Raw genomic sequence first — 13,901 nt, forward strand, 5'->3', positions numbered from 1 at the left:
AAGGCCGTTTCGTCCTATTGTGGGACTCCTCATCAGTACGCATCGACGACCTCGCCCCCTGCGAGATTCGAACCCAAGACCTACTGGTTAGTTGAAGTTAGATATTAACACCGTTGGACGCCGGCTCAGTGATCTAGTAGTTAAGTGCTCGTGTGCGAAACCAGTAGGTCGTGGGTTCGAACGTCGCAGGAGGCGGGGTCGTGGATGAGCACCGATGAGGGGTCCTATTATAGGACGAAACGGCCGTTCGGTGCTTTCAGGTTTTCCATGGTAGTCTAGCTTTAACTGACTCATGATCGTAACCATTGAAATTACTACTACGTTACTGAATAATGTTTTCTGGTTAGAGTTTTTTTAGTGAGTTAGTTTTCTACGGGATGGGGTGGCTAACATCATGCCCAACCCTCCTCCTTTATCCAGGCTTGAGACTGGCAGTAGCCCTCTGAGGGGCTACTATTTATGAAAAAGAGATGATATTGCTGTTGATAAACAATAATAAAATATAAACAACTAGAAAAATGTGAATTCTAAATTCATTGTAAAATGGATTCAATTTGGTGGAGATACATTGTAGTGTATGAAGTATCATTATTAGTCATAAAATGTTACAGTCGAAAGTGAATAAAAAAATCAGCTCTCTATCTCGAAATACTCTCCTCATATGACCACATGTAATACAGCCACTGTCAGAGAAGTACTACTTACTGCCTTCTGTTAGCTGGGGTTTTGTTTACGAAATTTTGAGAGAACGAAAAGCGAATATTCAGTTCTTTAACCACGTTGTTAGATATGAAGGATCCACCTAGTGGAGTTGGAAAACCCTGATTCCAAACCAATCGTGCACATGGGCTCCAGGATCTTGAGGAAACAAATGATGTATGCACTTATGTTGTTGATCACCGGCTACCACCGGGACTGCAACTCCTAACGTTGCTCCACTGCATTATGGATTAAACCTCTAGGCTCAAGATTCATAAAGTGGCTCCCTAATAAAACTACTTGCTTCGGTCTGGGCACCAGGTCAGTATTCCAGCCCATACACAAATCAAATGACAAGGTGTAGCACATGCATATTTGGTGCAATTATATGTTTAAACAAATAAATTAATAATCAAAAGTCCCACTAAGTAGGGTATTGATAACGAATAGAAAAAATTGGCTAGTTATGAGCTTCTCTATAATTGTTCAATGAAACACATGAATTTACAACTGATTTAATCACTGAATAGTAGTGACCAAAGTCATGTTTATCTAATACTTTAGTGTTCACTTTTCGAACTGACTCAAAATTACTTCCCTAATGTTGAAATCTTAGATAATTATAATTCTATAAGAATCATCGATTCTTTCAAGATTACAATTAAGCTTTACTTATAAATATCAAATAGCAATAATAAGTTTAGATCAGCCTAGCAACTATCCACTAACCATTCAATAACTTACTTACTTTCCTATTTATCATATATCTGTAGCCTATTTTGTGTGACTATAAATATTGATTAACGCTTGGTTTAATGGTAGTTGGCTTACCCACCATCTCTACTGCGCGTCGTTTTGCTTTGTTCTGTTCCATTCGCTTTACATACAAAATATATATGTATTCAAAGGCCTTTCTCGTTAATTGACTTATCTAAATTCTATTATTCACTAACGTGATTTAAGTCGATGATTATATACGATCACCTTGGTGTCAGATCTCGGGTCACTAAAGTGGAGAGCCCTTTTGACAACATCATTCGATGATTTAAATAATGACAAAATTAAAATGGCCCCACATAAACACCACCACGAACAACAACTAAAAACTCTACATAAAACTTACTATATTAATAAGTGGAGAACTGCCACGTTTACACATCCAATTGGATTGACTAGAAGAATGATTTACATGGTCAATACGATTATCGATTTTATGACTGTTGAATAATCTTCGATTATTATTATCATTAGTAGTAGTAGTAGTAGCAGTAGAGGGAGGACGTGAAGGAGGAGTATCATTCGATATACTTGAATGATCATTCATATTTCCATTATCATTATAACCATCTTCATCTATTGAAGAATTTTCATTGAATAGTTCTTCTGAAGTATATTTCGATAAATAAGATTGATCATTATTTTTTCTATCGATGATATCAATGACATTAGATTGTTGAATGGATTGATTTAATAATTGTTGACTACTAATTGGTGGTATATAAGTTAATTGTTTAGACATTAAACTACTATAAATACCACGACGTTGTATTAATTCAGAAATTGATGGATCTGTATATAGATGATCTGTTGTACGTGTATGTGAATAATCAATGGTACATGGACCACCTTTTATAAAAAGAAAAAGAAAAGAAAGGAAATATTTGTGATAGAGTTTTATTCTCTGAGCTGGATGGTTTGGTCATGGAGCTTTCATCGTTCTTTTGAACGACATCATCAGCAAACAATTCAGGTAGAAGTCTTCTATCCACCTGAGCTACAAATCTTCTCCATCATCTCAGAAATATTTGTAATCAATAGAATCATAACTGATAAATTGTTTCGGATCATTCATCAATTTATTGAACAATTTCTACCCATATGAAAAACGATTAAATAAGGATTGTGAAAGTAGTGCTGAAAGGTTCGTAGGTTTATTTCATCACTTGAATGAAGAAATGTTCATGGTATTATACCCAACTTGTGTGAGACCACATTTTGAATATGGGTTTCAAGTATCAAGTGCTTATTTCGAGTATGAGGCGGATATGCTAGAACAACGGCGAGGAACCACTCACTGCATTCTCTTGGCGGAGGTGTTGTTTATGAAAATGAGAGGACGAAAAGCGAATGTTTGGACCATTAACTGGGCCGGTGGACACAGTGAGTCCATCTAGGCGAGTTATAAAACCCTCATTCCAAACCAATGGTGTACATTGGCTCTAGTATCCTGAAGGAACAAATGACGTATGAACCAATCACTGGTCACTGGCTGGCTACCATGGGGATTGCATCTCCTTACGATGCTCCACTGCCTTGTGGATCAGACTTTCAGGTCGAAGGTTCCTGGTGTGGCCCCCTAAGAAAACCACCTGCTTCGGTTTGGGCACCCGGACAGTATCACAGCCCTCACACATATCAAATGAGATTTATGTGGCGCATATGTACTTGGTGCCTCCTTGTACCAATATCTATGTGTTAAAATAAATAAACAAAAACTATATTGTAGAAACAGACTGAGACGCCTTAACCAATTTCCGTGATATTACGGGTTATGGGTGGTCTAATACGGGCTTATTGTATACTGAACGATGATGTTGATATTGATATCTTTTATTAACATCTAAGACATCATCTAAGAAGACATTCCGATGAAGTTCAAAAGCGGAGATCTAATCACTTGCTTCTGGAGTTTATTATATTGATAAGTTTTATGTTATTATTTTTGTTCCTAGTTGTAGCCCAGTTATCTTCCACAATGTTTGTCATTCATATGGAACGGACTTTAAAACAGTATTTCTTAGTTACTAGGTCGTTTCTCTCTTGTTTACGTAAAAGATATAAATGATCTTTTTCAGCACCTCGACAGTTATGCTGTCAAATTTAGTTCCATGGTTTCAATGATCAAATTGTCTTAAACATATTCTTTGGTTTACGACTGTTCGCTTTCACTTTGGAATGCTTTTGTTACTATTTATCTTTTAGATTTCAATTCTGGCTAAGTGAACTTCCGCTTCCAAGCTTATGAACATCTTTGACACTTACCTAACATAAACATAACAGTATATTGTAAGCCCGATATAGATTTATTAACGAATAGTAGTCATATTTCCTCTGTGCAAGGTCTGTGTTGACGACGTTGACATCGAGTTCAAACAACCTCTTAGAATGAGTCATGAAAGACAGTCTCATTCAACGATCTCCAATCCCAGCCTATCTGGTTTGGCGCTAAATCTATCTCAGGCATCAATACCAACTGGACCAATTTCTCATAGAGCTGACGAATTATCGTCTTTCATTGGAGAAAATCCAGTAAACACGAAGAAATCTATACCAGGAAGAGAAGAGAAATCTCTCGACTCTGGATCACGTCTTGAAAAAAGCATTCATATCTTGGAAGTATGACCGCCTTCAGATTGCTCCGTAGGTTTATTTTGGTAACTAATTCATGTATATTACAGTGTTTCAATATTCAAAGGAACTAAAACTACTACATGAGTCAATATCTCCTGATGTTCACGTAGATTAAATAACTAAACTATACATATTCATGTCCCTCTTATTATAAGCTTTATTTTGACCTGTGAACTATTATTATATTATTTACCATTCTTGAATTATGCCCTGTCTGTTAGTCACTGCCTCCTATATTCACAACCACATTTGGATAAATCTTATATAAATGTTGTTTCCTATTTCATTGGTACGATGTAGTCTGTTTGATTGGCATATAAACCAAGTATATTTGAAATACGTGAATCATATCGTAGAGCCTGAGATTGGTGTTCCGGACTTAATTGGTTGGGCTAGGCGGAAAGTAGGACCAATAAAGACTATGGACTGCTCGTACGTGTTTTATACATCATTGATCCGATAGATAATTCACTGCTCTCTAACTGGCAGTATCGTTACACTATACATTAACAGGGCACACAGCCACATGTTATAACAATAACTCATGGTAACTTTATCGAAAATTGTTTAACATATCAATATATTGTTACAATATCATTTCATGAAACCATAACATCTTGTTAGGAGTACTACATTGAATAAGATGGATGATCCTATTCATGGGATTTACTAATACAGACTATGAATGAAATGATATGATATGCTTTCAGGTATTTCAAAGCATGAAAGCAATTGTGAATATAAAGTTGATTGAGAACATTTCAAAATTCTGGATTAAGAAATTTCTATGAACACTAAAGAACTTTTATAACTTCGAGGTCAATAGTCATTATCATTAGCAGAGATCAAATGAACAAATTAGTGATTGAATGCAAATGAGTCTTTCAATAAGTTTCAATCACCAGAAGAAGGGCTTTTGTGGATATTATAGTAATTTTAATAGTTGAGATCATAAGTCAATTGAAGCTGGACCACTATGGAAAACCTGGAAGCATTAGACGGTCATTTCGATCTAGTATAGGACTTCTCATCAGTGCCCATCTACAATCCAGCATGTGGAACTCTCCCCGAATAACAACGTTGGATGTCGACTTAATGGTCTAGCGGTTAAGTGTTCATGAACCAGATCGTGGATCTTGGGTTTAGGTCGTGCGTGTGGGATCGTAGATACACACTACCGAGAAGTCCCTTAATAGGACGAAACTGCCGTCCAGTACTTCCAGGTTTTCCATGATAATCTAGCTTCAATCGACTCATGATCTCAACCATTGGAATCAATTATCATTGGTTAATTATAAAACAATGAATTGAATAACAGAGGAAAGTCACACAATATTAGATAACTGATCATTTCACTTTGATTATGATCATAACATTTGACTATCACAAGCTTCAGAAATCTGTGTTTCTTTGGAAAGGAAAAATTTGTCATCGAAAAAAATCATGTTTTCCATTAGATACATTCTTATTTAATCACTATATTGATTTCTTTTAAACATATTATTTTTTTTCATTAATCGTAAAATGTGTCCGGGCCCCAAATACCCTGTTACAGTTGAGGGTGAGGAAAGTCAGATCTCCATCTAGAAGTGTTCTCCTCACATGGCCACAAATATACAGCCACTGTCAGAGAAGTTTTACTCACTGCCTTCTCTCGATGGGAGTGTTTTTTATGAAATTGGAAGGACAAAAAGCTAGTGTCCGACTCTTGAACCGGGTTGGTGGATATGGAGGATCCCTATTAACTGGTTATCCAGTTTAAAAGTGTCAAACTCGTTAACCTCTACATTCAGTTAGAAATATATTTCTTTCATTCCATCGATCGATCACGACCGATCATTTGACGTTATTCAAATATAATATTTGATAGACATTGACATTAATGCCTTCCGATTTCGTCACGTCTGATTGTATTTATTAAGTCTCTGGAATATTTACTGCAATAAATACACTGGTAAATAGTAACTAACACAAATTGTAAACTAACCAAACATCAGTATTTCATTTCTCTAGCAAACTAACGAGAATAACTGGTAAAGATTAGAAGATATGATAATAGACATTTCAACCTAACTCATTCTACAACGACCAATATTGATACTTCTTTTTGGTTCATTTGGTATTGTTTACTTGAATCTTCCTATTGATGTTTAGGACTGCAATTTATCAGTCTCTTATTGGCTTATGTGCATCCTGAGTGGATTACCACGATATTGCCTTAACTAACAAGTATTCTAAGCAAACATGAATGGTGGATAGTAGTGGAATGCAGTGCCTGCGTTTCGTCCTATTTAGGACTCGTCAGCTGGGTGTACATGCATCCTAGACTTGATGTTTAATCTGGGACTCGAACCCAGTACTGTTCGCTTCAAATGACATCGCGTTATCCACTTAGCTACTGAGTCCTAATAGCCACTTTCTCGTGCAACGGGGTAAAGTTTAAATTCACCTGGTATTGTTTACATGAATCTTCCCATTGCTGTTTAGGACTGCAAATGATTAATCTCTTATTGGCATACATGCATACTGTGCAAACGGTACTGGGTTCGAGTTCCAGAGGGAACACCAACACTGAGATGCATGTAACTCTAATTGATGAGTCTTAAATAGGATGAAACGCACGTCCTAGATTCCACTGTTAACCGCAATCCATCTTTGCTTAGAACAATTCTTTTAGTTTCATTTATCAACATGTAAATTTCCTCTTTCTATGTGATTGTGACCCAGATTATTCCTCAAACTAAGCCCAAAGAGGCTCTGGAAACCCTTGAAAACATTTTATCAAATCATTATTAGGTAGAAGTTTACTAGAAACATTTAGAAAGTGAAGAGTCACGTGTCGCATTCTTGATTGGATATTTGCCTATCCTGCTACTATGCTCAGAAAGATTCCAGAACTTTCGAGATGCCCTAGGTAATCTTATGTACATAAACTAATTTTGGAGTAAAATGTTATTCCCATTCTATAAACTTTTCCTCTTATTTTCAAGCTGTCATGTAGAGTTAACCTAGAGTTGTTAAAAGAGCTTAGTAAAGCGATTCAGTCGTTCACAGCCAGTAATAATATCAGATACTTTTGAACTTGAAATGACATTTATTCAAGCTAGTTTATACATTGTTGACAACTTCTTAGTTAAATATTAATTGATTGAATGTAATCCAAAGATAGCTGTAAATTTAATTTCAGTTCAGTTCCAACGTATACCAATGGTAACATTTCTAAATATAAAATTAGACAATACGTTTCACATAACACAAGATAAAAAAGCTGTCTAGTACACCCTACTTTTCTATAGATCTTCTTGAGTATCAGAAGGGGTCTTGTAGAGATTGCAGTAATTTTAATAGTTGAGATCATGATTAAGTTGAAGCTAGACCACTATGGAAAACCTGGAAGCACTGGGCGGCCGTTTCGTCCTATTGTGGGACTCCGCAGCAGTACGCATCCACGACCCCGCCTTGTGAGGTAGTAACTCACTGATGACAATGGTGGATGTGTCGCTCAATTTCGTGGATTAGTTGAAGTTTGACATTAAAACCGTCAGATGCCTGCTCAGTGGTCTAGTTGGTTAAGCGCCTGGCGCGAGACTAATGGGTCCCGGGTTCGGATCCCGCGAGGTGGCGTCGTGGATGCTCACTGCTGAGGAGCCCCACAGTAGGATGAAACGGCCGTCCAGCGTTTCCAGGCTTTCCATGGTGGTCTAGCTTCAACTGAATCATGATCTCAACTACTGAGATCTTCTTTTGTTTATATTCATTTCAGATGAATATTTGTCAGAGCATATTTTAAATTCATAAAGCACTAGTATACTGTTTTATGACAACTACTCTTTATGAATACATCTTGATGAGTCATGCAACTAAACTATAATAAAATGTTTATTGTTGAATAGTTTTACGACAAGTTTTCAAAAATTCTAGTGTGAAGTTGTAATGGATGAAGTTCATGGAATCAGTTATCAATTCGATGAGACTATAATAAATGGATGACCTTTAAAAGATGCTAAAGTGACTCTGGGAATGTTCACCCAATTCTAACTACGACTAAATGAGGATTATAAAACACTGTGAGGAATTAGAACTATGATTTACAAGTGATGGTTAGGGTTAGGAATTAGATTTTAAGTTTTGCACCACGAATTGATATCAGCTAAATTACCAAAGCCCTACTTAACCAAATGAATGCATGAATTTCACACCGAAATCCAAGATTTGTCATCTTATATCTGATTGGTTCATCCATAAATTGTAGTCTTACCGATTATCTCCATCTCCGGACAGTTCTTCCCTGGTTAACTATAGCAGGCCTATACATTGCTGTCTAGTGTTAATTGGCTTTCTGATCCTATGTCCAACCCTCCTACTTTACCCCAGGCTTGGAATTGACAGTAACTCGAAAAGATCTACAGACGGAGTTATAACGGTTGGCAAATCTATGAATCCAGTTAAAAACCTTTAACTACTTATGTAAGATACATTTATCCAGATGTAAACACTTAACAGGTAGATCAGTTGATGTTTTGTTTCTCTCTTAATGTTTATTAACACTTCTAAAATGTTGTTTATTTCTCAATGAGGTGACCTATTCTCTCATATATCTATCCACATAAATACACACATTTATACACAATAGTGTATAGTGTAATAAATGAGTTACACAATTAGAAAACATTCATAGGTACTATTATTGTATCACATTTATATTGAGAAATCTCTATAGAAATAAATAAACTGTAATTTTCAGAAAAGAGGGAGGGGATTATGAAGATTGTAGTAATTTAATGGTTAAATTCATGAGTTGATGATGCAATATCATGGATTGGTTGAAGTTAGACATAAACATTGTTGGTTACCTACTCAATGGTCTAAAGGTTAAGTGTTCATGCACGAGACCAAAGGTCCTTGGTTCGAATTCAACGAACAGAATTATGAGTGCGCACTACTGAAGAATTTCATACAAGGATGAAACGGTCGTCAAGTGCTTCCATGTTTTCCATCATGATCTAGCTTAAATCGACTCATGAATTCAACTACTAAACTATAATTTGACGATGAGTATCACAAATTATTCTGCAACGAACTGTCACCAACTTATTCTGTTTTCTTTTTTTTCCTTAGTTTAAGGGAGTGTGAATGGTTTTCACGTGTTTTTTTTATCACAGTTAGAGAACCGTTGAATATTATAAAGCATTGGAATGTTGTCTTATCCTAGTGTATGATCAATTGGCAGTGGATGGTCACAACCAAACTTGAAACGAAACTAAAACCTTCAGAAATCGTGATGAATGTTTAACCTTCAAATCATTGAGTCAAAGTTAGATTGTTCACAATTCTAATTTTAATGAATTTGTTATACTTCCCAGCCGTTATCAATTCTTAGCGCTGATATTTGTCTCACATTTAATCCCAAGTAGGGTGGTGAATGAGTACTATTGAAGAGTTTCGTGCATCATAAAAATCCATTCTTGAATGGCAACGAAAATTAACTTAATTCACTATGTGCCATACTTGGAGAAACATTTTCTCTCGCAGTATCGAGATAATCCATATAGGATGCAAATATGCCAACAAGAGACTGATCAATTGCAGTCCTGAACATACATGGGAAGATTCAAACAATCAATACAAAAATAAATGGAACTTCATCTGATTGTACAAGCTATTGACTATGATGAATCAGTAACTGAATGGATAACACGATGGCGTTTGAAGTAAACATCAACTCTGAGATACAAGCATATCCAACTGACAAGTCCCAAATAGGACGAAACGCAGGTCTTGCATTCTATTAATAGCCATCATTCATCTTTGCTTAGAATGCTTATAACTTAAGGTGATATTGAGGAAATCAACACAGTATGCTCATATACATGAAAAACATTGAAGTTTTGTTCTATTTACTTAATGTTTCATTTATATAAGATAAGAGACAAATTAATAGAATAAACTCAATGTCGAATCACCTAGACTAGCGGCCATTTGATCGATAAGATTCGATTTGTACTAAGAATGACCTGACATACATGATATTGATCACCACCCAGTGGTTGATCAATTGTGAGAATATTCCAGTTCTACAGGAGATCAGTCATGGACTGGATAGACCAATCGTAACGTCTCTGATATGGGCTTGAATCCGTCAGTTCTCTCAAGATTACAGGTATACCTTTCTGACGAGTGCCCAAATAGCACGAAATCTAAATCCAGGGTTTCCTTTTGTCTACCTCCAACCACCATCTCAGAATAAACGAGAATGGGTGAAGTGTTTTTTTTAATATATAAATTAAGCAATTTGATGTACCGCTCTCATTTATACTTACGTACATCCCATCAAAGTATGATTTCAATGGTATATATATTTATGAGCCTGAAAGTCCTTAAGGGGACGTTGTGAGTGCTCAGTAATTTTTTTAAACATTATATATACCATATTGAAAGATATATTGAATGCCTCGATTTCATAGTTAAAACCATCAAGAGATGACACCGTTTTCTTTCTGATTACAGTACAGGAGTGGAGTGGTTTTTAAACCTTTAGATTCTTCATACTTTTTAACCTAGAATCTGTCAGCCATTGAGCTAAGCGTTCGAACCCCACTCGGCAAGATCGATATTATTACTGTTTCTCAAAAACGACATACAGCCTCAAGATAACTACATAACACTTATGTCTGATCCTCAATTTAAATGGCGAGTTGAATTTAATAAGAGATATAATTGATAAATCAACACATATTTAGTAAACACTGTAATCTAGCAAAATTTTCAGTCCGAATGAAAACCATACAGATGGTGAAGATGGATGATTTTGATGAAGTTTTGTTCTCTGAGCTGGATGGTTTGGTCATGGATCTTCCATCGTCCTTCGACCAAACCATCCAGCTTAGAGAAAAAACTCCATTGAAAACCAAACAATTTTTATGGTTTAAGTACATTGTGTTTCTGTAATCAATACACAGAAGAATCAAACTTTGAATTTGAAGCTTCTGCTTGAATGAGTTTCGGTAGGCACAAACTCAATCAAAATTAATCTTTAAAGTACTAAACGTTTTAGGTTTTAGTTCACAGTATCAATGTTCTCTTCACGGGGTTCTTTTCAAGTAATCGTTCGCTTCAAACATCATCGTGTTATCCACTTAGCTACTAAGTCCAGATAGCCAATAGTTTGTGCAATCGGGTGAAATTCCATTTATTTTTGTATTGGTTGTTTGAATCTTCCCATTGATATTTAGGAGTGCAACTGATCAATCTGTTATTGGCATATGTGCATCATATAAGGATGATTACCTCGATAGTCACAAGCGTTTTAAGCAGAGAGAGATGATGGTTATTAGTAAAATCTGGGATGCGCTTTTTGTCCTATTTGCAACTTTTCAGCTTGATGTACCTGTATCCCAAAGTTGATGTTCACTCTGACAATTGAACTCAGTACTGTTCACTTCAAACGTTATCTCGTTATTCATCCGAATATCAAAATTATAAACTGATCCCTACTTCAAATCCCCTGCTATAAAGATAATGTCAATCCAACTCATGAACTGATGACCCTTTCATTGTGTCATCTAGAGCTTATTAACTAATACATAGCAATCTAAATTGATAATTAATCATTAAGAAGTATAGACTGATCGTATATTCCATAGTTGGATTAAAACATTGAAAAAAATCTAGAATAACTTACGCAATAGATCACTAATCAATTGCCCATAACATGGATCCGCAATAACAGAATATGGTTCGTAATATTGTCTAAAATCAATAAATATCAAATATGATATTATGGTACTATTGATATAATTATCTTTCTTAAAAGAGTTAACATTATGTAACATGGTTGGATGTATACGATAGTGAACTTTGATTGACTGAGACTTCGTGTAGGTTGACACTCGTGCTCAACAAGATGTGTGTGTGTGTGTAATCTTGAGGAAACTGATGCACGCAGTAAGATTAGAAACCTCGTCATATAGCTTCACATTGTGAGATGTTATCACGGAGTACCTTAAGTAGTGATTGATCTCTTAATAGGACTAAGATTTTAACTAGGTAGTGATTAATGTCATGTTTGTCTAGTCGTTTAATGCTGATCGAATTATATCAATTCTGTTTGTAGGACTTGGTATTAAAGTCAAGCACAATGAATCTGAATTATTTCACTTCAGGAGATCGTGAGTTTGGATGAGATAACTACAATAATTGGTTGCTTCATAGTAACGAACAACATCAATAATAAGCAACGTGTAGCTAAGTGAAGATCTAACGTCAATTTATGAAACAATTAACAGATGAATTGAGTAGTGTTAGATGATGTACACTTCTTGATTGAGGTAAGCTAGATATGTTCAGCTAACCAGATACTGACAATCATGAAGTACTATATAGCCATTTAAAATTAATGTACCAGTCTGCAATGTAAACTATTATTTCAATAATCTGTACACGAACCATTACCACTTATTAGTGATTAACTTACAAACTCCTGGTGTTCTAGGTAAACACTTTGTTCATGATGTCTAAACTCGTAGGATTTCACAAATTTACCGAAGTTAGAAATATAGATCATTCAGTACCAACTCAATGATTTTAAGATAACAAATCTATCACCAAGTTCAGATTTCTTAAGTTCAATTCATATTCAGATCATCAGTTTATACTGCTGAAGACTTTCATATGAGGTGCTAAGATAAACGGATAGCCTATCCTAGATATAGCCTATGTGTAATATAAACCTTAGAAAAAAAGGTTTCCAAAACTGAGTTTTCATTTGTACAGTATTAAAATTGGCATAAAACTAATGAATTATCGATCACTTTCTATTTCTAACATGAATCTATGTAAATGTATTAAGAGTGTAATGTGACCATTTGAAGTGTGTGTGTGTGTGTGTGAGAGAGAGAGAGAGAGCAAGTACTAGATAGATACAATTTGTTTTCTTTTAACTAATTTACACTAAAAGACAAGTAGGTGATTACAACAACAACGGCAACAAACAAATGAGTCTAAAGAAAGTCTTCATGACACGACAGTTAATCGACTGGCTTTATTCAAGATTACATTCAACATTATTATATAATATTAATTTCCCTTAGATGGTTTTGTGTTAAGACCGAGATCAATTATGTGTAATCACAAGGAAACTGATCAGAGCTAAACATTCATGTCATCCTGTTTATAACCCATTAACCTGATAACAGGTTGATGTAAACCACTTATGATTCAAGGCGACCTACTTGAATATCTGGCCCAACTGTTCCTGTCATCTGGATATTTCAACAACTTATCTGTTTTCTCGTTTGTTTTAACACATCATTAACTCCACCTGGATTCCTTGCGGGGGCTACTGCTGGTCCCAAGCCCGGATAAAGGAGGAGGGTTGGGCATGGTGTTAGCGACCCCATCCCGTAGAAAACTAACTCGCTAAAAAAACGCTAAACGCTTTAACATATCATTATGTCCATTAGTCTTATAACCCACTTAGGTGCGTTTGTGAAGAGTTTACGACATTTCACTGCGTACAAGTTACATAAGAGCTCAATCAGTAACATCGTGGTTACTGACAGCAGTACCCGTTGAAAATAATATACATTATTCACATGTCGATTGTTGATTTGCTAACATCTAACTGAAGACCACTCAATATTTATCTCAAGGGTCGATCAAGAAATAAGGAAACTTGTTGGAATACTTTGTGCTGAGAATTCTATCTTGCGCCAAAAATATAATATTCAATAAAGCCATTAATAATAATAATAATAAGCTTCTTTGTTCTGACGTCTTGGTGTTATGATACA

At 35.5% G+C, this 13,901-nt stretch overlaps 1 protein-coding gene across 2 annotated transcripts in view; it reads right to left on the bottom strand.

Annotated features, from left to right (window-relative positions):
• Positions 1-13,901, bottom strand: part of SGSM2_4 (Small G protein signaling modulator 2) — a 99,918-nt gene that overhangs the window by 49,574 nt on the left and 36,443 nt on the right. For both annotated transcript variants that reach the window (XM_051216529.1, XM_051216530.1), the window contains 2 exons: positions 11,792-11,859; positions 1,823-2,325 (listed from right to left, as the gene is read on the bottom strand). In XM_051216529.1, coding sequence (XP_051067127.1) covers positions 1,823-2,325; positions 11,792-11,859 — 571 coding nt within the window. The remainder of the gene's footprint in view (positions 1-1,822; positions 2,326-11,791; positions 11,860-13,901) is intronic.

This window comes from Schistosoma haematobium, chromosome 4 (assembly GCF_000699445.3).
Source record: "Schistosoma haematobium chromosome 4, whole genome shotgun sequence".
Lineage (NCBI taxonomy): Eukaryota > Metazoa > Platyhelminthes > Trematoda > Strigeidida > Schistosomatidae > Schistosoma > Schistosoma haematobium.